Source organism: Nothoprocta perdicaria, unplaced genomic scaffold (genome assembly GCF_003342845.1).
Source record: "Nothoprocta perdicaria isolate Ctin4 unplaced genomic scaffold, notPer1 scaffold_59, whole genome shotgun sequence".
Classification (NCBI taxonomy): domain Eukaryota; kingdom Metazoa; phylum Chordata; class Aves; order Tinamiformes; family Tinamidae; genus Nothoprocta; species Nothoprocta perdicaria.
The window spans coordinates 3,564,103-3,589,147 of NW_020455854.1; the positions used below are offsets into that span (position 1 = coordinate 3,564,103).

Genomic DNA, 25,045 nt, shown 5'->3' on the forward strand with positions numbered 1-25,045 from the left:
ATATCAAGACAAAATAAGCTGTGGCAATAGTTACTAACCTTCATAATCCGTGCTCTCCGCCAGTCAGACCTCCTTGGGAGAGACTCTCTTCCGCTGTGCAAGAGAGCCTGAAAATACTTCACGACACTGCAAGGGCTGGTTGTTAACAGGGCAGGCAGGCAGCTGATATTACACTGTTTCGTGCAATTAACAGAAGAGAATTTCATGCCATTTTTTTTTAATTATTGTTTTTATTTGCAAAGTCAATAAAAATCCACCGTTAGGAACATAACAGAGCAAAATGCTTCATTTGGAAAACTGTCCAGCGGGCAAGGAGGCTCCGAGCTGACAGAGCTGCACGCGCTGGACCCACGGGACCTGCAGGCGGAGCAGAGCCAGGGCCAGGGCGAGCAGAGCGCGGCCAAGCATACGTGCTCACACCCAAACAGCATATCCCTTGCTTTTAGAAATACATTGGCTTTGTCCTGCCTTCTCCAAGGGAAAATAGACATGCATCACCTATCTGCATCAATGGCAATGGTCAGATTGGTGCAAGTTCCACCACAGTCGGAAGCTATTAAGTCTTCACCACTCTACTACATTCTACTGCTTAGCTTGAAGCAACCAAGCACTTTGCTTGTTTTATATCATTATTTTTAAAGTACTGGCCTATAAAATCTGTTGCTAATCAACCATCAAGGCACCAAAGTAAATTCACAAACAATCCAGGTTTTARAAAACCCATAATATTCCACACAGAAGCAGACATCATTGAGAGCATTGCACCTGAGGGGCAACCAGTTGTTGCTGTCAGAACTGCTGGGGTGTAACAAGCAGAGAGACTTTCTGTTGGGTGGCAGTGACTYGGATTGAGAACGTCCTTCCACGATGAAAAACTGAAGCAACAAACCCCTCTCTCTCAAGCCAGTGCGTCTGGGCACTGCTTGTTACCTGCAACGAGGCCCAGAGGTGTCACCCAAGGGGACACCTACCAGCTCATGCACCTACAGCGCCTTTGGGCCGGGTCTCTCATCACTGCCGTCGCTCTAGGAAAAACTTCCTGGAAATCTCCCCCGAAGTCACACGGGCTTTTACTGGAACCCGCTGACAAGATTAAAAAAAAAAAAGAGAGAGAGAGAGAACAAAAACATCTCAAATCCCCCCCCAAAAAGCACACAAACTAGGTCTCTTTAAAATACAGTTTTGTAAACACATTTATAGATATATACATAGACTTTTTTCATCAATATTTTGAACTGTTTTCCTAAGTATCAAGCCAGCTGTACACCAGCAGTGTGGGCCCATTCCTGCCTTGGGGACACCCCAGCAGCTCCTCCCGCCGGGCTCTCCCTCCTGCTCCCTCAGGAGCTGATGACGTGGCCCGACCAGGTCTCGTGCTTGGTGCCGGGCGCCAGGTGGGTGATGACCACCTCCACCGCCTGCAGCTTCTCGTGCTTGGGCGGGATGCTGCACATCTTGTAGGTGACTTCGTCGCCCGCCACGGGCACGTACTCGCCTTCAATGCTGCGGAGGGGGAGCTTCGGTTACTCGCCAGCCACACAAGCACGGAGCTATTCCACACGTTAGTGCCCCTTTTCATCACCACCAATAGCACATGTACGCACTCAGTTTTCATCAGCTGCCCAAAAATGAGGTTGATTTTGGCTATCTCGCAGCAGCATCGTACCTGATCACTACATACAGCACCAACACACAACYCCATAATTAATTAGCTTAATTACCCCGATCTCGGGCAGCACTTGGGGCAGAGCAGCTCTGTGTTCCTACACTCCTTCCTCCCTGGCAGCACTAGAGGGCAGCTCAGGCTCTCGGCACCCAGGCATGGCACAGGGTAAGCAGGCGTGTACAGGGGAAGCTGAAGTGACCAGAAATTGTGATTTGTCCCATGGGAAACGTAGAAGAAAAGTTATTGTTCACTACCTGATGGTATCAACCTGATACTGAAAATCCTAACGTATCTAAATGCAGATCTGAAAGCTGTTAGGAGGTGCCAGGAGCACTCCCAGGCTGGAATCAAGCTTGGGGAGCYGGCTCTGGTGCCAGCAGCATTCGAGATCCAAGCGTGCCTGTCCWAAGCCAGGCCTGGGAAATGGAAATATAAAATGAAGGTGGAAAAGCCATGACAGACCCTCCTTCACCAGAGGTCTCTGCTGTATGAACCTGACGAGGATCAGCCCCTCGCAAAGCAGGGAATCAGGCACTACTTATCACTTGAATCTTCACGTTGGAGTTGGGAACAAGTASAGCTCGAGTGCTAAAAATGGGGTATTTTTCATTGTTGTTCATGGGATGTGTGTTTCAAATTGAAAAATAAATGAATCCCAGTGTAAGTGTGCTGGCAACCGGAATGGTCCTGCTCCGCCAGGAAGTGAACACCCAGGAATGGTTTACCCAGTGCACGGACACAGGCTGCGTGCTGGGCAAGGGGAAGCCAAGGAGCCAACACGACTACAGAACAGGCCCTGTTATCCCTGTGTAGCCACCGTGTCCTCGGGCAGCCACTAGACTGCTGGTTGTGGCATCATCTAATCATCTACAGCCCCTGCTCTGCACAGAAAAGAAAAACTGCATTAACTCATTAGAAAGTAATTTGCTGACCCAAACCTCTTAAGTTTAAATTATCAGGTTAATTACCCCTGTTTCTTCCGCCCAGAAGGCCAGACTAGCACTAAAATCTATACAATGCTAAAGGTGTATTTTTCTCCACCGGGAAGCCCTCCTGTGAGGATGGAGCATGATGCCAACGGGATCGTATCCTCTCCTATTGCATTCACACTGACAGTGCAGGAGGCTGAAGCTCCTGATGAAGTTCCATTCATCCCCAGCAGGATTTCCTCCCTTATGCGCTAGTTTGTCTTCTTGCTTGCTTGCTTGTTGACATGAACTTAGAGGAGCAAAACCAGGATTGTGGATTGCAAAACCAGCCACGAGAGCTGGCTCTGGACACACAAACAGCTCTAATTTCACACCCTGTGGTCGGCCTTCAAACTCATCTCCCACAGACCTCGTACTCTTCTTTCCTGCAGCTTTCTGACYGCCCCTCTTGGTGCCTACCGAATATGAGATTATTATTAACTCACCATCCCCAGTGCCTACGAAAAACAAGCGGGCAAAGGTCTTAGTTTGCAGCCTGATTAAACTCACTTGTGAATAACGTTCTTATGGCAGTGCTGGCCCACCAGAGAGCAGCTGCTTCTGCTGCATCTGCAAGCAGGGACACTAAATGATGTGTAGAAGCAGGAATGAGCAGCTTTCCTGGTATTTTTGGTGCTCATAAGACAGAAGGATTTGATGACACTCAAAGGTGCTGGGGCTGCTGAAGACCTGGGGTGACAGAGCCCTGCACAAGCTGCAGGAGGGTGAAGCTGCCTTATGTGTCACACAAACGAGCTTCAGGAGATCCGAGAAGGAAAGCAGGGAGCTCCAAAGYGATTCCCTCTGCAGCAGTCACACTCATGCCACAGGTTACCTTGCATTGTCTGCTGGAGGAAGTTAAACACGGAAATCTCTTTGGATGTTACACGCTGATTAAATATTTTTAGATCATCTAAGATCATAGAAGACCATATAATTTGGATCATTTAAATACATATTAAAGGTTGATCTACAAATGAAGGTGGATTTTCACTGCTATTTAAGATATCAGTATGCATATTCTCATTCAGTGCAACAGGTATCTACGCATCAAAGAACTCCAAGTCATTTCAACAAATTAAACTAAAAATAGGAAATGTTTTCCTGATGTCAGTGTCACAGCAAGACACAATAGAACTTGCTTTAGGTTATCCAGCAACTCCCATTTCCCAGCTTGGTGCCAATCTGCTACAGTGGAGCATTTGATCCCGCACTATTTTTAGGGAACTGGGAGGTTATTAGGAAATTACCTAAATAAGGAATGTTCTAGCTCTTTCTTCTCACAGCTGCTATTCATATTCCAAAGCTCCAGTTAAGCCTCTTGGGACAAGGCCTGAGGCGAATGGAAACACTCTGGAGCAAGAGCTTTTTGTGTATTCGGGTCTACCCGGTTTGGGATCCCGCGTCGCTCCGCGCTGCACGGATGCTCCTCAGGGCTCCAGCAGCTCCTTCGTCCTGGGCACATCCAAGCACCCACTCAACACCTCAACACACCTCCCAGGACACCCACGTGTTTTTTGTAAACAGCAGGGCATGGCGAGGAATGGACAACTCTAGAGTCACTAAATTTAAATGCTGTCACAGGCAGCCCGTGCTGGGTTCCACAGCCCATGGCCCCAGTCCTGGGGGCTCCGGCCTGTCCCAAAGAGACCTCTGCTGGGTGCTCCCTCATCCAAGATGCAACCTGCAGYTCCCTGCCAGGTCACTGACGCATCTCCCTCTCCTGCGTCCTTCCAAGGACCTTTCCCACCTCCGTGTTCAGGGATAGCCGAGGCTCCGCGTTTACTCTCCAGCAGCTAATTCAACCCAAAGCGGTGCACTGTGGCCCAAGAGAAAGACACCAGTGAGCACAAAGACTTGCCAGGCATCTGGACTTCACAGCAAAATGCCCTCTTGCATCAGTAAGTCAGAGGAACAGAAGCTCCTTGTTTCTGCAAGGCTCCAACTCGGGTTCAGACGCATTAATGGCTACGGTGACGCGTGCGGAAAGCAAACGCCAAGGGCAGTTACGTTCTGTGCTCATTAACCACGAGGAAGCCCCAGGCTCGGGGGGCTCCACGATGCTGCTCTGCCTGCAGCGCAGCCAGGGTTTGAATCCTGCACTGCCTGGCATGGATTAAACCACTGAGCCAACAGTGAAACAGGGGGAAACCCTTCAGTTTCTCCCTGTCTGACTGAAACGCCTCCCGAGCAATGTCTGATATTCGGCCGCCTCTCTTCCCTCTGCACACTCTGTCCTAAACACAGCAACAGATCCAGCAGCACAGCAGCATGGCAGGAACGGGAACGGGCGGCCCCGGAGCAGACAAGTCATCCAGTGCCCGAAGTATTTTGAAGGAAACTGGAAAAACTGGAAAATTTTGAGGGAAATTGGAATGGGGCTGTACCTGCCGGGATCCCCAGCAAGAGATCTCCTCTACCCTGTTCAGTATTCCTAAATTTCAGAYGTGATAAACATAAACCTTCCTGAGATCACGACATAGCATGCAAGGAAATTACAGCAAATTACCCGGAAATTACGGGAAATTACCCGGATCTCTCCAGGGACCCAAAGATACTGTGTGTCAAAGCAGAGGGGAAAAAGAAAGAAAAAAAAATAAGAAAAGTAAAAGGACGGTGCCAGTTCTACAGCATCACCATTCAGCATGGGGTGAGGAAAAGGCAGCCTGAAGGGCAGTCTGAAAGACTCTCTGCAATGCAGCATTTTCCCCTTCAGAGCCAAGCACAGGCGAGCTGCAGAAAAGCCACCAGCTCCTCACACACCTTTCCTGTTCTGTAAAACCAGCTGCTTCTGCAAGAGAAAGAAACCGGCTGCTTCTGCCCAGGGCTCTTCCACGGGCCCTGCTCACGGGTGGCCTGTCTCCCTGTCTCCCCTTTGCGGGTGGGGAGGCTTGAGGCCAAAGCCCCATTCGTAACACGGGGCCCAGGGGCCAAGGAGCCTCTGTGGGCCCTCGATCCCCACCAGACTGGCCCAGCGGTGGGGAGGGATTCACATGCCCTGATCCACCCCCTACACACACGCCCATCCTCTCCTTCATTAGCTATGTCATTACCAAAGAAGCAATTARAGATTTTTCAAATGTTACTTCAGGCAAATTTGTTTTCCCGTGTTTCCAGCTTCCCAAACACATTAGCCTGAGTTACAATCTCAGAAAGTTCTCCACCTCCACGCTTGCCAGCTGCAGCTTTATGTACTCCACCAGTAAGCACACTTTATTTTCAGTTCTGGAGAAGGGCAAAGCACTAAAGCCTCGCAACACCCAATGAGCCATAACATCTTCCTAGCACAACTGCGTTTATCAACTAGAAAAATACCTCCAGCAAGCAGAAGAAAGCAGTCGTGGCAGCARGTTTTCAGCCACAGATGCTCTGTGCAGAGCTCCGTAAGGCAGGCCAGGAAACCACCACTGTCGGTGGTGCCGTCACCAGAGCTGCCACCACCCCTGGCTGCTGTGCACGCCACAGGCGGCTCAGGAAGACTCTCCATCCCCCAAGGCTTGGGGGAAAATATGTTTATTTTTATATTGCAATTTCACGTAAAATATCACCTTAATCTGAAAGAGAAGCAGACTGATCACTGATGCTCAAAACATTCACTCGCTGCCACCATCTAGATTGTTCCTCTCTATTCAGAACACTGTTCTACCCAAGTTCCTGAAATTCCAGGTTGCAGGAAGAACCGATACCACCAAAAATGTTCCTCTGCCACCTCACAAGTTAGATCTGTCCTGAAGAGAGACAGGGAATAGCTTGATGGCTCACTCCCACGTACAGCTTTACCTGAGGAAAGAAGCTGAGCAAATACGTAGGAAAATATCTCATGATAAACACAGGCAACATCTTGAGAGTCACCCTGCACAGACCACAGCCATTAGAGACCCTGCGGGCCACGGCAATTCGGATATTACACGCTGCTGTAATAAGCAATTCCCATTAAGAGAGATCAGCTGCTAATTCACAGTGAAATAAACTGAAGAGCAAGATATTATTAATTCATCTTTCTAATGCTGCCTTTCATCAGAATTAAGACAATGATATCATTGCCATGTAGGACTAAAAGCTATTTCCAACTACTTCAAGTACACTCTGAGCAGTTAAAGAACACAATGTGCTGAAATCTTCAGTGCCTTAATAAYAGCACTTTTTACTAAAAGGCTGAGGGAGAAACATCACCTATTTYTTAATTTAAGCCCTGCAAATGTACCTACAGAGGAAGCATTTAAAATAATGGTCCAGTCCTGGTTCAATAGAAAATAATCCTGTTGACTTCAAAAGGAGCAAAATCGAGCCTAAAATAGCTGTCTCACTAAAGCATATCCTTCAATCCTGCAAATTCATGAGCTAAACTTATCATCATATTTCTGAAAGAGAAATGGTCTCCAAAGTGGTCTTCCAATATACAAATGATAGGCTGTGAAGTGGAATTATTTTTCTGCTACGGAGAAGGAAAGAGTAGTAGAGAAGGGTGAAAGTGAAAGCAAGGGAAACGTAAATTAAATATCAGAAAAGAGCAAGGGCTGTGAATTGTGGAAAGAGACTGCCCGGGCGGGCAGTGGTTCTCCATGACAAGGTTTCTTTGGGTTAAGCATCTGCTGAGAATGGCCCAGGCACTGCTGACCCACAGGAGATGGAGGAGGAGAATGTCCCCCCTATCTTCTTCATAACCTTCCACCACCATAGATGTTCTTACTTGGCACAGACTACTGGGCTTGGGCTATTGGTGAGGGAGAGAAAGATATATGGAGACCTTGAACAAAATTTGATTAATGCCTAAAAGATTAGCTTACATTTTGTATACATAAACACAGAGCAGTCCAAAAGACAGAAGATATCTCTAGGGATTAATTAAACCCTTGCCAATCAGTAAAGGTAATAGGCCAGACTGGATTTTCCCAGTAAAAGAATTAAATTGTGATTCAGAAATGTTTGTTTAAAGTTATTCTGGAAACAAAGACTGTGTATTTGTACTAGACAAAAGAAAAAAACGGCTATTAAATAACTTTTCTTAGTGTTGAACATTTCTAAATCAGACCACTCCACCCACAYGTGATTAGGAAACCTAAAAAGCTCTGGCTTGCCAATGTTCATCATGAAGAAAACATTCAGGAGACTGGAAGAGGGCCAGGGTGCTCCTGCTCAAAAGGCAAGGACAGATAAGTCAGGTACCAACTGGCTAGTTGCTCTGAAAGCACGTTCAAGGGCAAAAAGATACGAGATTCAATTAACAAAGAAGTAAAATACAATTAATGCTAGTCAACGGATAAATTACATCTGGAGGAAGATGATATATACATGATGATGTATACAAGATGATATATACACTATGCACATGAGTATTTGGAGTAAAAGAATAACTTCAGCAAGGTTTTTGTTGGCTTACCACTGATTTATAGGCAAAGAACAAATTAGGATTATAGAGCTTCAAAACTGTGCAATAACAATGCAATAAAASTATACAGAAGCCAATTAAGTGATGAAGATGTTCTTTAGATCTCCAGGATCTTTAGATCTCCAGGAAAAACACTGAGCAATCTAACAGAGGTCTACAGAGATCAATTCCTGGGAGTCAATACAGAAACAAATAGAAGACAGAAGGTTGCAGCTTGGCAGAGCAATAAATAATGAAGACAGAGCAGCTGCTGAGCGCGATCTGCAGCCCGTGGCTGCGGGCGCCCACGCGTCGCGGAGCAGGGGACACAAAGGCTGCCGCTGCCCGGGGGTGACGGACGGCAGCGGGGACGACCCCGGCGCCCTGACGCTACGCAGGAGGCGCAGCTCAGAGCAGATAAGCAACTCGGCACAGGACGTGGGGCAAGAAGGGCTAATGCGATTACGGGATGTAAAGGAGGAGGCACAGAACGGGAATATGAAGGAGATTTTATCTCTTTAAACTGAAAGGGGACCACTGTGCTCTTTAAAATACTGCAGCACACTCTGAAAAGGAGACTGGAAATTGTTTAAGACTGTGAGGAAAAAAAAGTCCACCTGAGCAGCTCAATCTGTTTAGCAAAAGCTGGATCCAGAGGTGACAAATCTCTGTTTGTTGAAGGGAGAAAGTGTCAGGTACTGACAAGCCCTTTAGCAGGGAAAGCCTTAACAATAAACAGATACAAGCTGAAACTAGCCAAATGCAAGGAAGTTATAAGGCATGGCTTTTCTTAACAGTAAGGGTAAGTAACCTTTAGTTTAATAGTGGTATAAGTTGTGCAAGGTAGAAGTAGCAAATGCTTAGTATTAAAAGTCTTCAAATTAAAACTGGAGACTGCCTGGACGATTTGCTTTTGTTAAATTCAGGTTTCTGGGCCTAGGTGAAACTCTATGCTCTATTTTAAGATATCCAGCAGGACGATCTACTGTTCTTTACCTCAGCAAATTTGCAATACAGAAATTGTGGCTGCCAGGAACACCTGCATAACTCCTATTTCAAGACGAGGGTGGCACATCACAAACCATTCTTCTCTCCGATGTGACAGAAACACTCGGTTTTCAAGGCAAACTGAAGTTAGGGCTTCCCCCTCCAGCCCAGGGGACTTACTCCGAGATGTGCACGAAGATGTCGGGCCCTCCATCCGCGGGGGTAATGAAGCCGTGGCCTTTGGAGCGGCAGAAGCATTTGCAGACGCCCTGGTAGACGGGGCCCTCGGAAGCTCTCACGGTTCTGCAGGGGGAGACACACAAAGCAGAGGGTCAGCGCTGGCCACCCACGGCAAAACCTCCAAATAGGCAAAARGAGGAAAGCCACCCAAATTCTCACTCTGCAGCAAGTAGTTATTCTTGCACATGTTTTGCCCCTAGCCTTTTCTTTAGAGAGAAAAAAGACGATTCTCTCTTAATACCGTTATGAATGAAGCAAACTCTTTTAAACAGCTTATGTGGCTTAAACAAAGGAGTTACTAGATCAGGACCTTCTCATCCCATTAGGGCCCAAGCCAGTAGGCTGCTCGTGTACTGGAAGTGGATTTTATTTTGAATCTTCAAGACAAACCTTCAGTAAGTGATTAGGTTGTCACTTGGCTATATGCATCATGGCAATTTTTACATCATTTTCATCATGTTAATTTAAACTTTGCTGCCTGAAGTCATGTTTTTAAAAATATGGGGAGTGGGGAGGGTGGGTCATGTTTAAAAAAAAAAAAAAAAAAAAGAACAAAGAAGGAATGAGAGAAGAAAACACTTCATTTCATTAAATCACTTCATTTTTAGCTCTATGAAGCTATCCATGCAGCTGACCCCGCCAGGGTGTGCTTGCTTGCTACACAAAAAAGCACTCAGTGCCCTAAAAAAAGCCATTAAAGTTCAATTGCATCTTTCAAGAAGATAAATCAGTGGGGGGACAAGACCCCACATCTGCAGTGAACTAAAATTAAACAGTCCCACTGAATAATAAGGCACTGCCTGGCACACTCAGCCCTTCCATAAAACTCTGGGGCCAGAACTGACTCGGAGCTCATTTTGTTTAAAGAGGACACGCACACAGGAAAAAAAGAAAAATGAAACTCTTAATTTTCAGGGTTAGCAAATACAACAGGATTCCTACACTAATTAACAGCTATTAAAGAACTGTGGGAGCCAAAACTCAAATACTTTAGGTTGAAAGAGCCAGCCTAGGATTAACAGCTGAGAAGAATTAGAGTTCATTATTAACATAACAGTGAGGCAAGCTAGTCTGGAACTGGTTTTCAAGGTCAACCCCAATTACCAAGTCAATTATGCTCTTTTTAGCAATATATTTCCATTACACAGCTTAGAACATTTGATATTTTTTTTTTTTGTACCTGACAGCATACAATATTTCCCTCTGCTGTTGCTGTTCTTTTTCATCTCATTTGGAACAGAAAAGTACAAATATAAATAGCATCAATCTTAATGAAGCCTCAAACTCGTACGGATAATTTTTCTAGAAAAGAGCTCAATAAATTGAAAGATGATAAAAGACATAAACACGGCAACTAGATTAAGGAGCACTTAAAATAGGCCAGCTGCAGGCTTGAGGTCTTCCTTTTGCAGAGCTTCGCTCGGCACTGCCAGGCCTCTCTTGCACAGAAGTATCTGCCAAATTGTGTCAGAAAGGGCAAAGGACAGACTAGAGCTTTCTGCTCTACYCTCAGACCCCGATTCAGAGGCCACTGAGGAGGTTAATGGAAAGATCCACGTTGCCTTCTGCTGGTCAGCACCTCCCTGGGGCCATTTGCCCCAGGCACTGGGCGTTTCTTTTTCGGAAGGACAGAATCAGGTAATAACATCCTCTGTCCTCCAAGAGGGAACAAATCGCTGCACTACAAAGGAATATACTTTTGGTGAGGAAAGCCTCTGCACTGCACCACCGGGCCAAAGAGAGGGACCAAAAAAGGAGGCTCTGCTATAGGGTCACTACCTCAAATAGCTTAAAAACAGCAGAAAAAATAATGCTTATTTTATATGAAAATCTCACACAACTAGAGAGATGCAGGTTATATCTTGAAAACCAATACATTATTTTAGAGATCTACTTGAGCAAATTCTGAAAATTTAAGACAGGGATATTAAAGGTGATTAAGAAGAAAAAAAATCCTCTGAGAAGTATCAGGGTCATGGATTATCCCTGAAATATGACCTGGCCTATGGTAACACAAGTATCAGGGGTAAAAGAACCAAAACTTCCAGAAAGTTTGGTCCAGTCCTTAAGGGGTGGCAAGAAGAAAAGCCAAGTCAAAGATGACGACAGTGGTGATGAAGAAACACCAAAAACAACATCTCACTGCCTGAGGGGAAGCACCACCTCAGAAAAGAGGAAAAACTGCTCTGGAAAAAAAAAAAAAAAAAAGAAAAAAGAAAAAAAAAAGGAGAGAGAAAAAAAATACAGGCAACTGGGATTAGAATTCTGATGTCATCAAAACTGACAGGGGAAGAGGCAGCAGTAGAATCCTGAAGCATCTTCCAGACATGAGAAACTATCTGACCCCCTTTAGCTCCATGATGGGCCAATCCTTCTGCCCWAAAGGCAGCAGTTTGGCTCTGTGGGTGCAATTCAGCCCTCGTAATACTCACGCTGAGAACGTCCTGGTGCGTCGGGTTGGGAGAGGGCTGGGGATGAGGTAGCCCCTCATGGGAGACGGGGAGCGATCTCTCGACCTGCGGCTCTCGGGCAGATGGAGAGAGCCTGGCGAGGGCGGAGAGGAGGGCGACTGCTCGGGAGCAGCCGATGTGGGCTCAGAAGACATTCCTGATGCCTGAGGAAAACCTAGAGAGAGGAGATTCGATTTAGCCCAAGAAGGAAAAGCGCATGTAAGAGGCACACGTTTTTCAGCTTATGCTTTTGTAAAAACATGACTCATTTCCTGCAGCTGTACTCGCAGACCCGCTTGCACCAATAGCTCCTCTCCGTGTCAGTGAGTTCATTTTTTGGCTTTCGTCATAGCTCCTGTGAATGGAATGCTCCCCTGAAGGAAAATCCACAACTACATCACAACTGACACGGGGCATCTTGCATGTTCAGTGTCGCCTCCCAAAGAGGAGCCCTCAGCTCCAAGTCAGGCATCCACATAGGCCGTGCACCTCCCCARTTGGGAGGATTGGATTGGGCCATTCCTGCTCCTCTGGGAAGCATTATGAGCAGAAATGCAGAGCTAAAGGACCCAGCTTCCCTTCTGGAGGTTATTTCACCATGCAACCAGCTTCACTTCCTGCTGTTCGGTTATTATCACACTTCTGTCAAGAGGCTCTAACACCTTCAGCTCTACTGGAAGAAGAAAATCATGAGCGAGCTCCCTACTTCACTTCAGCAATGCCAGAGAGTCAGCTGGCTCTGGAGGGAAGGGGAAGCAGGCCGAGCAGAGGAGCCAGAAGGGACGGCCAGCAGATGCCACCTGCAAACTGCACAGAGATGCAGGAGAAACACGAGGACACTGGTGTAATTGCGAGCCTTCGCCCAGCCCAGCAGCACCCAAGGGCTTTGTATTCACACTCCCAAGGCTCATTCTCAGCCTTGTCCTTACTCATTTCTTCCAACAGGAAGGGAAAAGGTCTCTTTTCCCAACACTTGCACAGCAACGTGTCCCTAATCCCGAACAATCCAAATTTCCACAGACAGGGCAACAATGATAGAAGAGAAATAAAGTAGCACCAGTCCAGTATTGCTGCACAAATCCCCTTCCACATTGGAAGGGAAAAGAAAAAGTCCCACYACACTTATTTTTACCAATTATATATGTTATATATGAAAGATTATACAAGTGTATGAGCTAGAAAGCAAAAGATGCAGAGCTCAGGACCAATAAACATCCAGCAGGCACAAACAGCTGCCTTTAACACCAAGAGCCTCATTCAGCTTAAATCTCTCATATTCGCTGTGCACCCTCCTCTAGCCTCCCACACTCCCCAGCCCATGAATTATGGAGCGGATCCTTTRCATGACATTTGAGAGCCGCATTCTTCTTGTGAGCGACAAATTACCCTTAAGTCTTCACCAAGTTAAAAACTAAAATTAAAAATGCCTCTCAAGAATGAAGTCACCGGGGAACAAAGTCTTTTGTTTGGAATTGCTCCGGGTGCTGGAAGACAGGGAGGCTGCTCGTCCTGTTCCAGCATGAACGTCTCCCACTGCATCCTCCRGAGCAGCGGCTCTCGGGTGCCAGCAAAACAGTGCTTTAAACTGCTCCTAAACGAATGGRGTTTTAGCCCCACTAGCCAATGTTACACCCAGTGCAGTGGGCACAATTTTCGACAGGGACCGAGACAGTAACACCAAAGGGAAAGGATTTTCCAAGTTTCTCCTTAAAGGGATCTGCTGTGCAGCCTTGTGCTAAGGAAGGCTCCTCAAATTTTGAGGGAACTCTGCTTTAGGCTCCTTCCTTTTATTGAATGCGTCTTTACTAGGGCAGGTTTGTAACTCCCCAGTGTCACGCRTGGTGCTGGGGACACTCGTGGCCAGACACAAAGGCAAAACTCAACCCTGCTCCGAGCAGACCCCAGTACCTGCAGCCGTCTTGCAGGTGCCTGAACACGTCTGTAGCTGCAATCACCAACGTGCTCCAGGTGATCCACTATTTCACATAGGTCAGGGAGTTAACAAAAAGGGTTAGGCTCTTGGTTACGACCCACAGCTGCCACGCAGGCAGCCTGGATGATCTATTTGCCTTGGGGCAATCTCGGAATATCACCCCAGTGAAATCCCACAGCCACTTGTGCAATCGGTGGAAAGTGAGTGATTTTTCCCCACTGCAAAGTCCCTGTAAGATTTAATTCTCCCTAGCGTGATCCCAGATGCTCAGGCCACACACAAGGCACAGCAAGTGCTACGCAAAAAGAGAAGGCAAAGATTTTAGCTGAACAAACCTGTTTTCTTCATACACATCCTCTCATCCACAGAAGTTATGGAACAATCTGAGACTTCCAAATAAAAAAAAAAAAAAAATCCACATTTGCCATATTTTCTTTCCAAAACAAATGGCTACGGTRCCCACGCAAATGATGCCTGGAGGCCTCTTTAATAGGTAAATACYGAGCACAGACAACAACAGCTCTGAAATACTGCCAAAATCTATGGAAAAAAAGTAAAAGAGAGGGCAAATACGTAAACACCACCACCATTCCTACATATACAATCATTTCAGTGTTCTCTAAGTCTACTCCATAGTCCTAAAAATATCCTTAAACCAGCAGTTTTCCTGAAGCTACTCATCCTTCCCAGCACCACACCACACTTGCAAGGAAGTGCTTGGAAAAAAGCCCAAACGGATGGAGCATGGGGAGAGACTCCAGGGAATCTCTCGGTCTGTAAACGGCTGGATTTTCACGCAGAAGACAGCAGGAGCTCTGCTGCTCGCACGGAGGTGGCTGCTGCACTGCAGTGGTGCAAGATGCAGGAAAGCTTTTCCCAACCCTCCTGTGCTCTCCGGAGGGGCCGCTGCCACAGCAGTCCAGGACACAACRGAGCAGGGCATGTGCACAAACGCTGCCCGCCAGGCCGGGCTTGGCCTCCTCCGGACAGTGTGACTTTGCACAGCACCAGTAGCTGTTCTCACCTCCGTCTCACAAGTTTGCTCGTCCACTCGAACCTCTAAGAAGAGCCCGGAAATCTGAAAAATTGTTTGCTTTCCTCTGGGCCTTCCTTGGACTCAGAAACAACGGCAGCACTGTTTCTCCTAGCTGGAGAGACAGCTCCTAGCCTATGTTTAAATGTCCTGCTTTCCAAGTATACACTAAGCAGCTGCCTTCCTTCCCTTCCTCCAGGAYAGTCATGCAGACAAACTCCTCCGAGCTTCACCTGCTCCTCTGCTGATTTTTAGGAGCTCTGAACAAGGAAAGCACAGCTAGATGGCACCCTGCGATCCTCAACCACAACTATTCCAGCATGCAGTTCCACAAGCAGCATATCTCATCCTGGAGCTATGAGGTCCAAGGACCCCCATGACCTTGCTGGGCTTCCCAACACGTCCCTGATCTCCTGAAGGACCATCCAGGCCCTGGCACCTCTCACCGAGCTGCAGAGCACCTGAAGCAGCAGGCCAGGTTGCTCTGCCCCCTGCAACTGCTTCCCCAGCACCCTCGGGCACCAAGGGCRCCCACGCGAGGGTCCCGCTGCACCGAGCAACGTCCCTGAGTCGCTTGCAAAACATACAGCATTATGAAACGCTGCGAGAGCTTCCCCTTTCTGCTGCTCTGCATATGACTAATTCAACAATTAGTGCCGGTGTTTCAATTAACACAAACGCYGAGCAGTTGCAACCCGCGTCTGCTGTGGCAGCGCAGGGATGAGGGTTTAACAGGGCGCTCTTAACCCGGCGCAGGGGAGTGACCACGGCTGCAATGACCTGCTGCTAATGAGACCAGGACACTGCCCAACTGTCCCCACAGCCAGCAAAGCTCTAATTATCAGTCAGGCAGGATAAAGCAAGGAAAAACCCCAGCGCCTGCCTAGGGTTGCACAGGCCAGCACGTCAGCTGCCTTCAGTGATGAAGTAAGGGGACTTCCTCAGGGCGGGCGACGCTGGAGAGCAGCAGCTGGGGCCGAGCTGGGATGGGGCTGGCCTGGCACCAGCAGGGCTCCGACCTGCACGTCCCCAAGCCACCACCCACAGCCACCTGCAGCTTCCAGCCACAACGCCAGTCTGCTCACAAAAATTGGTCTGAATTATCACTTAATATTTCTTTAAAAAGCAGRAATAAATTAGACAAACTGAGGTGAGAGCTACATCCCATTTCACCCAATCTCAGTTTAAAGAATAGTTTCAATAGAGGGAAAGGGGAGAAAGGAAAGCTCTCCCCAGAGAAGAGCAGAGAGGTCAGCACGAGCGTCCTCCTCAGGAGCTCCTTCCAGCACAGCTTGGTGGTGAGGATGAGGACAGGCAGCTAATGGAAGAGGCCCAAACATCTTCCCAGCACCTGGAGCTTAAACAACTGCTAAGCTAAAGATGGCAGGGTGGGATTGCTTAACTTTCWTTTTCCAGCCCCTTCCTGAGCTCATATAACCCTTTGGCACCCACAGCATACTRTGGCAAGGAGCTCCACAGCTCAAAAGCCATGTGCAAAAACATCTTTTATTGGAACGTTAATATCCGTAGATAAATCTTTCTGCACTTTTGAAATGCTTTTCCTTCTTCAGTCTCCTCTCACATTGCAAAAAAATTCATCTGTGATTATAGGTAAGTTTGYTCGTGTCCAACTTTGAGCCTTTTAAGGCTGCTGAAATCCCCTGAAATATTTATRTGGCTCAAGTGTTACTTGGAACAATTAGTTCACTGTATTTCTTCCCTAACCAACAATTTCAATTGGGGAAAACAGATCGCATTACYAAGATCTATAACCATAGCAATTTATAAGGCATACGAGTCTTGGCAAAGGAAAATCTCATCCTCAGAGGACATTTCATCTGCCAGCAGTTCAGCGAGAGGGGCAGCATAAGGGCAGAAACCACTCAGGAAGGAGCTGCTCTTTTCTGCCCATCTTCCTTCTCTGGCCCCTCCAGGGCAGTGGCCATCCCTGAGCTCGCTGCCTTGTGCACCCTCCAGCCATCACCCCAAACACGCCAGGCTGGTGTCCCAGCTACCCTAATTAAGCAAAGCTTTGTGATTAAGACCTCATTAGGAAGCTGCTTCAGTACCAGCTCATCACTGACAGATATACAATTTGCCGAAATGCCTTAGCAAATAGCAATCCCTCTGTGCCTGTGACACATGAGTGAAGGGAATTCTGTTTCTAATGAGGAAGAAAGAAATACTCCTGAGGACCATGAAGTCTTTCCATCTTATCCTGCTTCCCAAGCCCCAGGAGGACAACTCCTCCCTAGACAAAGGGCTCATTCAGCAGGGGTTTTTCTACTACAACAAAGTTTTTAAACCACATTCTACCTGCATTGAAGTCTACCTCCTTTATCACTCTAACAGAGACCATTTAACAAAATACATTTTGAACCTGTGTTAAAAGTCAGAGCACTCAGGCATGTGGAAATGCACATTCCATTGAAATCAAACAAAAAGGAAAGGTACTTTTTTTTCCCCCACCATACACTCCCTGAAGACAGGAGGAGTAGCAGACCTGTATCTTAATGGAAGAAGTTAATACTTAAAAGCTTTTAGATCACTGGCCCATTTAACATTTGCATTTGTGTTTTTCTTCTTCCCTCCACTACATTTCTCAGCCTGTTCTCTGCATATCTCACTACAGTTCATACAAATTTCTGATTACTCCAAAATCTCCTGCYAGCAGGAGCGTTTCATGTGCTCGATTACAAGAGCTGAACAACTATGTCAGTAACAGGAGCCTAGGAATTTTATCAGAATTCCTAGGTCAAAGAAAACTAACTGCAAGAACAGGCCTTCTATTCAAGCATACTTCACAAAGAAAGGTAAAATAAATAGGTTTATTGAAGTGTTCAACCTTATTGATTCTAGAGCACTTCTCCCAATCTTTTACTGCATGATAATGACAACCCTCTCCCATCCCAAGCTGGGTGCTCCTTCCCCAGCTCAACCTGACTCTTCACACGTAGCCCTATTCAGGTGTTAACCACCAGGGATATTATCCGATCCTGGTAGGTGCCTCCCTTATTTCTTCCCCTACTCAGACATCAAAACAGCCCTGATGGCTGCATCCTGATGGGGAGATAGGGCTAATGRTGCAGACACCAGGAAAAGGCCTCTGAAATGAAAGGATCATCTTATCCCATAAACATGGGGACAGAGCCATGGAGCTCTCCCTGCATGGCAGCAGGCTGCATGCCAGGATCTCCCCTTGAGCAGGGAGGCCTCTCAAGGAGGTTCCTCGAGGCTGASAGATCCTTGCACAACAGATTCATGGTTAAGTGACTATAGTGTGCTCCTTTGTGGAACGTGTAAACTCTRCTGACCTGACTGTGCACAAAATCCCTTCGTCACAAACTGCTGACCAGGTCTGCCACTAGTACTGGATCCAGATGCACATGGGCTTCTCTCAAGAGTTTGGAAAGCAAGGGGCTCCAACCTGAACCCCATAGCTCAGTGGGACGGTCTCCTTGATAATTCCGTGTGTATCTTGAACCCCATGCAGTAAATAATAAGTGACCTTGCCTTAGAATCCCGTGAAAACATTGTCCATATCAATAAAACCTCACGTGAGTGAAGAGCATTGTGTCAGTCACCCCTGTGCTCCCTCCCACTGCCCCCCCATCCCATGACACAACCCATAGAAACAACTGGAATTTGTATTATGCAAAAGAAAAACACGACGCATTAAGTTTGGAGCAGGAGCCTGGAATAACTGCTCTGAATCTCATRCCAGATCAGCCAGTGCTTTGCAGCACGACTCCGAGTCCTCTCTCTGGGGCCTCATTTCCTCAGCTCCAAAGCTGAGATAACAACCTCCTTCACAGCAGTATCGCGAGGCCTGGAGGGGTCTTGTCTAGATCCTTGGATGCAAAAACCTGGATGAACCTCTGTGGTTCCAAAGACTGATGCTATTCAGCCCTGTTCCTATCCTCAAACTCAAATGAGTATTCCGGTCTCATTAYCTTCCAGTTTGAGGTTCCAGGGTGGAATGGGACTGAAAACAAGACTGCTTGCACACCAGCTGAGTGGATGGATGTGATGTAGCCCTGCCTTCCTCTGCCTGCAGGCACCTCTCCCTCCTCACCTGCTTCCTGCAGCCAAGACACACATCTGAGCTCTGGAGGCGGCATGCGAGCAGCAGCAAGGGAAACCTGGCACATCCAGGGCACCCAGAGCTACCAGGAAACTTCATGGGAGATTTCCCATTTAGATTCTTCTTTGGATGAAGAGGCAGCAGGTCTTCAAGCTCTGAATTAGCAAACATTGTTTGCAAGTCATACTTATGCTCCATTAGGAGGTAAGTGCTTAATCAAGATTATTACGAGAGACAAGCACTACATAAACTACATATTCAAAAATCTACCTTTTTTTTTAAACATATGTAATCAACCTACCTGCAAAACCAAAAAGGCTGCCATTTTACCTTCTTTCTAGTGAGAACTCCACTCAAATCAGTATTATAACTAATTCCAGTGAATTGCACCTTTAAATGCATTTCCCTGTTCGCTGCATTGACAAGCTAGCAGTGCCTGTATGTTGCAACCAAGCTCCACGACTGCACTAAACAGMAGTCAGTCCAAGTGGCACACCCGTCACTCCCCCCCTAAAACTGCTCAAAGGACAGTGACCACCTCAATAAACACCTCAAACCTTTTGGAAACTCCAGGTTACACAAATCCTCTACCACATCCCCTTAGCAGGCAGTTTGGGAAGCACCAAAATGAAATTATTATTAATTTGATTTCAGARAACACGATAGTCTCAGCAGTGGCTTACCATGCTGCTAGTCCAGAGACACAGGCACCGTGTCACACTTATTTGGCTAGTGAGCAAACAGACACATGGAGAGTCTGACTGCTCTTACTAATTACCATGTATACAAAGACTAGACTTTCTTGCTCAGCACATCTATCCTCTGCATTCAGAGCCAGTTAAATGGCAAAACACATTGTATTGTGCTCTAAAGCTACCCAAACTGCAAGGCCAGCAGAACCATTGGTGGGAGGCTGGATTCCAGGTCTACTTATACATCAAAAAAGCATTTACTTAGTTCTGATGTYGAGGCTGACAGTTCCAATCATGTGCTGGATATGTATGGAAAAGAATAGAGCTGTCTAGAATCACGGATACTACTATTTATGTCTATTGTGTTAATGCCCCAGTGCCAACATACACCAACATACTTTTTTGGGGATAAGGGAAAGAGGCTGCTCTGCACGGAAACAAAGTGCATGTTCCTTCCGAACCTGATACCTCCCCACGGATCACGTTTCAGACACACTTTCCCTAACGTGGTGTAACAAAAAGTGCAGCCAGGTAACATTCCATCCCCTACTGTGAAAGTATTCCTTACTCTTTTTCTTCATCTTTTTCTTTTTTTCAGTCACCTTCCTACCCCTCTCCATCATGAAGAGGTCTGATGGAAAAGAGCACCACCTGATTTCCTGACCCCTGCAGTCGGATTCCTTCCAAACACCAGAGGAAACAAAGTCACAACCTACAGGACAGGGCAAGTTTTGCCCTTCCTGGCTGCTCCCCCAGCAGGGCCGTGGGGCTGGGTACRTCACTGCGCTGTGCAGAGGGGCACTGCCACACCAGGCTTGGTGAAAAACAGTCATCCTCAACCTTGTGCTTTATTTTCATTAAGGTGCAAGGACGGAAACATGCAACTCCCTTTCACCAGCCTTTCCCGGCTTGTTTTCCCTCTTGGATGAACCTGAGGGAACCTTGGAACCCCCTGCCTGAGGCCACAAGCTGCCCACGAGGCGCAGCAATGGACCAGGGGGTTAATATTCAGAGAAAACACCTGGCCAAGGCTCTGTTTTCCTTCACCYGGCACAAGGCACTTGGCAATCAGATAGGCACAGAGCCACCAGGGTAAAGAGCAGGGCTGCAAAACACAGGGCAACTTTGTTTTCTCGTTGCTTTTATCCTTCTGCTCCCTGATCACCTTTCAGAGGGACCCACATGTGTCTTTCCTGAGCAGCTGCTGGGGGAAASGTGCAGCRAGAGGCTGCTGCACAACCCAGGAAGAACCCAAAGGCCAAATTCACATTCATTATCTTCGAAATTCCCAAATATTTAAATATCCCTCGAGACCTTTGCTATATCACAAAGTTCTCCCCACAGAAATGCAGGATTTGGGGCAAAAGCTAGATTAGACTAAGAATCCCAACAGTCACACAATGGAYAGCCTGCCAAAAAAGTAATGCCTGTCAAAAATAGTAAACTACTATTTAGTTTCTAAATTACAACAATAACGGAGCAATCTCCCCATACCAGTGTCATTATCCCCAAGATGCTCAATCATTATTTAAAATAGATTTCTTCAGTTATCTGAAGAAATTATTTATCTGTATTTTCAATCATCCCAATGGAAAAAGAAGCTGCAGAACAGGCACACATAAAAGGCAAAAAAAAGAACTAGCAAAACTCTGCAGTCAGAGGAAGAGACTGTTGCACCAGAGGAACCATTCGACTGGAGCGGGATGGGGGTTTCTAGGCGGTTTGAACGCAGCCCTTTAGATGGGGTTGGCTTCCAAGAGCCAAATCCGCACTCCATCTACCAGTAAGCCCTGCAGCCAAACCAGAGAAGATGCAATTCCACCTGCATGGGGTTCTCCTCTCTCCTAGGAGAATCCACATGTCCACAGCATCCCACATGTCCCACCAAAAAAAAAAAAAAGCAGAATAAGTGTCTTTCAGCGCTATTCCTATCCTCTCCCCAAGGACCTTGCAGCTGATTATAGGGGGGAGAGGGCACTCTGAGAAGCTGCCCCTGTGATCAAGTGGATTCCCGTTCTCTACATCCTCTCCTGCACATTGATGTCTTTTTTAATTTATTTTTAAATGAGATAGATGAGGAAAGGAGAGAAAAAGAAAAACAAAAACCCWTTTTAAAAAAAGCCTTTTTTTTCTCTGCCTTGTTTACAAAACCCTTGCTCGGCAACAAAAGCAGCTGTTTGTTTTCAGGCGGGAGCCTGTAAAATGAGAAGCAAATCCCACAGCAGGAGCTCCACGCAGGTCTATGGAGCACCATCATTTTGGCTGCATCTGAGCTAAAGAGCCTGGGCAAAGCAGGCAGCCTGTGGATAGCCTCATTTAGTGCTGTTCCTGATGCCTTATCAGACAAGATACAGCCACATGAACACCATGAAAAACGAAAACAGGTGCCAAGAGAAAAATTCCAAACCCTGCACCGTGCCAAARGGCTGTCCCAGAGGCCTCCAACACGACTGCACTGATTATCACTGACACACAGTAATAAAAAGAAGTGAAAAGGAGCAGTTTCGGAGAAGGCACAGGAAATTAAAATTACTGATCTATCCAGGAGGCTGCCCTGGATGTGATGAAAAGTCAGTATTAGACTGAGATACAAAGGAGCAAGCCAACTGTTTCCACGCTGCCCTGGGGTTTGCGCTCAGGCAAGCTCAGATCCCCGCTCCGCCTTGCGCTTCCTCCGCTTCGCTTTGGTTTGCTCTCTGCAGCAACCTGTTGAGACAGGCAGGATGTCTGAGTTCTGCGTTTCAGAGCTGTGGTGCAAAAAAACACYGGGCATTTCACTGCAATTTTTGTACTGGAAGGCGGTCAGCGTGGTGCTAACCGCCCAGCAGGTACCTGCTGATTGAGAGGCTGCTTCTCCTGAGGAAAAGGGAAGCGATGAGCAGTCTAGTCGCACCAACAGCTCCCTCCCCCCGGCTCCAGGAGGAAGTCAACAGGTTTTACGCTTTTTAAACTCAGTCCCCTCCTCCCCCTCTGGCAGGCGCCTTCCAGACTGATCGTCAGCTCCTGCTGCTGATATCCGTGTGTATTATTTATCCGTGTAGCTTTGAATGGCTACAGCGTCATTACGTTTTGCTAATTGTCAGTAACGTTCCTCCATGATTTGACCAGTTTCTATCACTTCCTTCCTGTGTCTATTCCATAGACATTATCAGTAGTGGTTCCTGAGAAGACTTAAATTTAGAAGAAAAGGTAAAAGAATAATATATTGACTAGTCTCTCCTTTCTCAATCTTGCTTATACTCCCAAATATATCTACTTCCATACACTTGCCACACACACATCATGATGCTCTGACGGCACCTTGATGACAGCACTTACACCTCTTGGCTTCCTCTTCCCTCCAGACCTCTGCACTTCCCTTGGGCCAGACAGACAGTACAAAAATCAGAACGTGAAGCTTACAAACAGTAGTTGAAACCCACTAAGACTCATAAAAAATAACAATCAGAGGCATCGTATCAAAGCAGCCTTTAAAATCYCTACGACTGTCTTAAATCACAGCTGGCTCTACAGCTGGTTTCGCAAACACCACTTCTCGGCAGTAGCTCTGCTGTTCCAATGAAAACAACATCAGAAAGGAACTCAAAATTCCCTCCCCAAATTACTCACAATCCAAATTTGAAGGCACAAATCCAAAAACTAAACTTGGTGAGTTCTCCAAAGTGAGAAATGTGATGCAGAAGTGTACTGCAGAAAAAGGGAATAGTACAGGAAATTGTGGATGCTTTTAGATTTAGTGACCAGAGGTGATAACTGTAACTTGTTCAGCTAGCAGCAAAAGACCCTCCCTGTGGAGCTGGTAAGAAGTTTTGCAGCAGCCTCGCAAGCAGCCCCTGCTGTGAGGAGTTTTCTCTTCCTGGTAGGAGCAGCACTTCCTGAGCAGCCTGGGTTTGTCCCCGCTTGAGCTTCACAAATCCGTGCTGAGGGTCACGCTGTCACACCCCGGCTCACAGGCCCGTAAAAGCACTCGGGCAAGAGAGCAGCCCTTGCTGCTCAAGCAAGCAGAGCTGGGGTGGGCGAGCAGCGCGCTCAGGGACCTTGGCTCCGGGGGCACCCGTAAGGGAAAACTAAAGGAAAAAAAAAAAAAAGAGAGAGAGAAAAAAAAAAAAAAGAAAAGAAAAAAAAAGGGGGGGGGAGAGGAAGAAAAGGAGGAGGGAAAGAGAGAAAAAAAAGGAGGATGCAAAGAGAGAAAAAAAAGAAGGGGAAAAGAAAGAAAAAAGGAAGAGGAGGAAAAGAAAGAAAAGAGAAGGGGGAAAAACGGGAAGAAAAAAGATAGGAAAAGAAAATAAAAAAAAAAAGAAAGAAAACGAAAAGAAAGAAGGGGAGGCAGAAGCAGAGAAGCCGCCGAGCCTTCAGGCGCGCTCGGCACCCGCGCGGCGCCCCCTCCCCTCCCCGCGAGCTCCGCTCCGGCCCGGCCCGGCCCGGCCCAGTTACTCACCTCGGCCCGGCTCTGCTCCTCCCGGCTCCGGGGCTCTGCGCGGCCGCTGCGGCCGGGTGCGGGCGGCGCTGGCGGCGGCGGCGGGCGGGCGCCTCGCTATAAGGCGGGTGGGCCGGGCCGGGCCGCTCCGCCCCGCGGGGCTCCGCGCCCTGCAGCGCCCCCCGAGCGAGGGAAAACCGGAGCTCCCGGCGAGGAAACGCGGCCAGAGGAGCCGGCTCAAGCCCGAGGCCGGGGAATGGTGCCCGGCTGCGACTCGGGGCAGCGCCCTTTGCCACAGGCAGCCTGGAGGATGCAGCGGGACCGAGGATGGAGTGGGGTGCTGAGGTGCCACTAGCTTCACTGGAGCCACCAGGAGGCTGGGCATGGAGGGTGAGAGTCACAGCTGGCATCACCCAGCGTCTGGTCACCAAGGACCAGTGCTGTCCTTCCGTGTAAGGGCAACTCCCCTGCTGCTCAGAGTGCGATTTAAAAYCCAAGGAGGTGCCACCCATTGACTCTGGTCCCTGTGGGAGCTGCCGGTGGCCTCCGTGCTGGCGCAGGAGACACCCAACCAAAGGCTCCTCCAAGATGTTCTCCTGGCTGGCTACCTTCAGGACTAAATTCTAAGAAGTAGCACTATCCATGCTTTCATTTATGAAAAACTTTCCTATCTGGGGCTAAAAAAAGCCAGTATTTGAAGCATGGCTATAAAACTGTAGCTTGGGCACTGTGTTCTTTCTGCTTCTTTTGTGTTTATAGACAACAGGTCCTAGTGTCATTACATTACAACATTATTTACAGGAGATAAAAGCGTATGTTCTTCTAGCCAAGCTTAACCACATGAAAATAAATAACTTGCAAATTATGCTCTAAGACACAGGATATACGAGGCAGTGCAACACGAGGTGAATCATGTTTCTCTCTCTGCTCCTGTTCCACACAGGACCTTACATCTTCTCACAGCCCATATAACGACACTAATGACTTCTCCTCAGCATACGGACCCTATTCCTGGAAACTCTGTGTTTTGCTTCATGTGGCCAGACTGACTTTTTTTTTTTTTTTTTTTAAATAGCTTGAGGAAGACGGAGGGGAAGCACTATGCAAATAAATGATGCTTAGAAAATTTCCCTCGCACTGTGGCTGCGCCTTCCTCCAGAGCTCAGCATGCGCGAGGCCGTCTCTCCTTCCTCTCCCTGCCTCTTCT

General features: G+C 47.4%; 1 protein-coding gene across 1 annotated transcript; it reads right to left on the reverse strand.

Moving 5' to 3' along the window:
• Nucleotides 1-281: 281 nt before the first annotated feature.
• Nucleotides 282-23,880, reverse strand: CARHSP1 (calcium regulated heat stable protein 1). The gene is made up of 4 exons (XM_026049073.1): nucleotides 23,860-23,880; nucleotides 11,662-11,854; nucleotides 9,170-9,292; nucleotides 282-1,503 (listed from the first exon to the last, which is right to left on the reverse strand). Exons 2-4 carry the CDS (start codon nucleotides 11,832-11,834, stop codon nucleotides 1,341-1,343), a joined length of 459 nt encoding a protein of 152 aa, XP_025904858.1. The 5' UTR covers nucleotides 11,835-11,854; nucleotides 23,860-23,880; the 3' UTR covers nucleotides 282-1,340.
• Nucleotides 23,881-25,045: the final 1,165 nt, after the last annotated feature.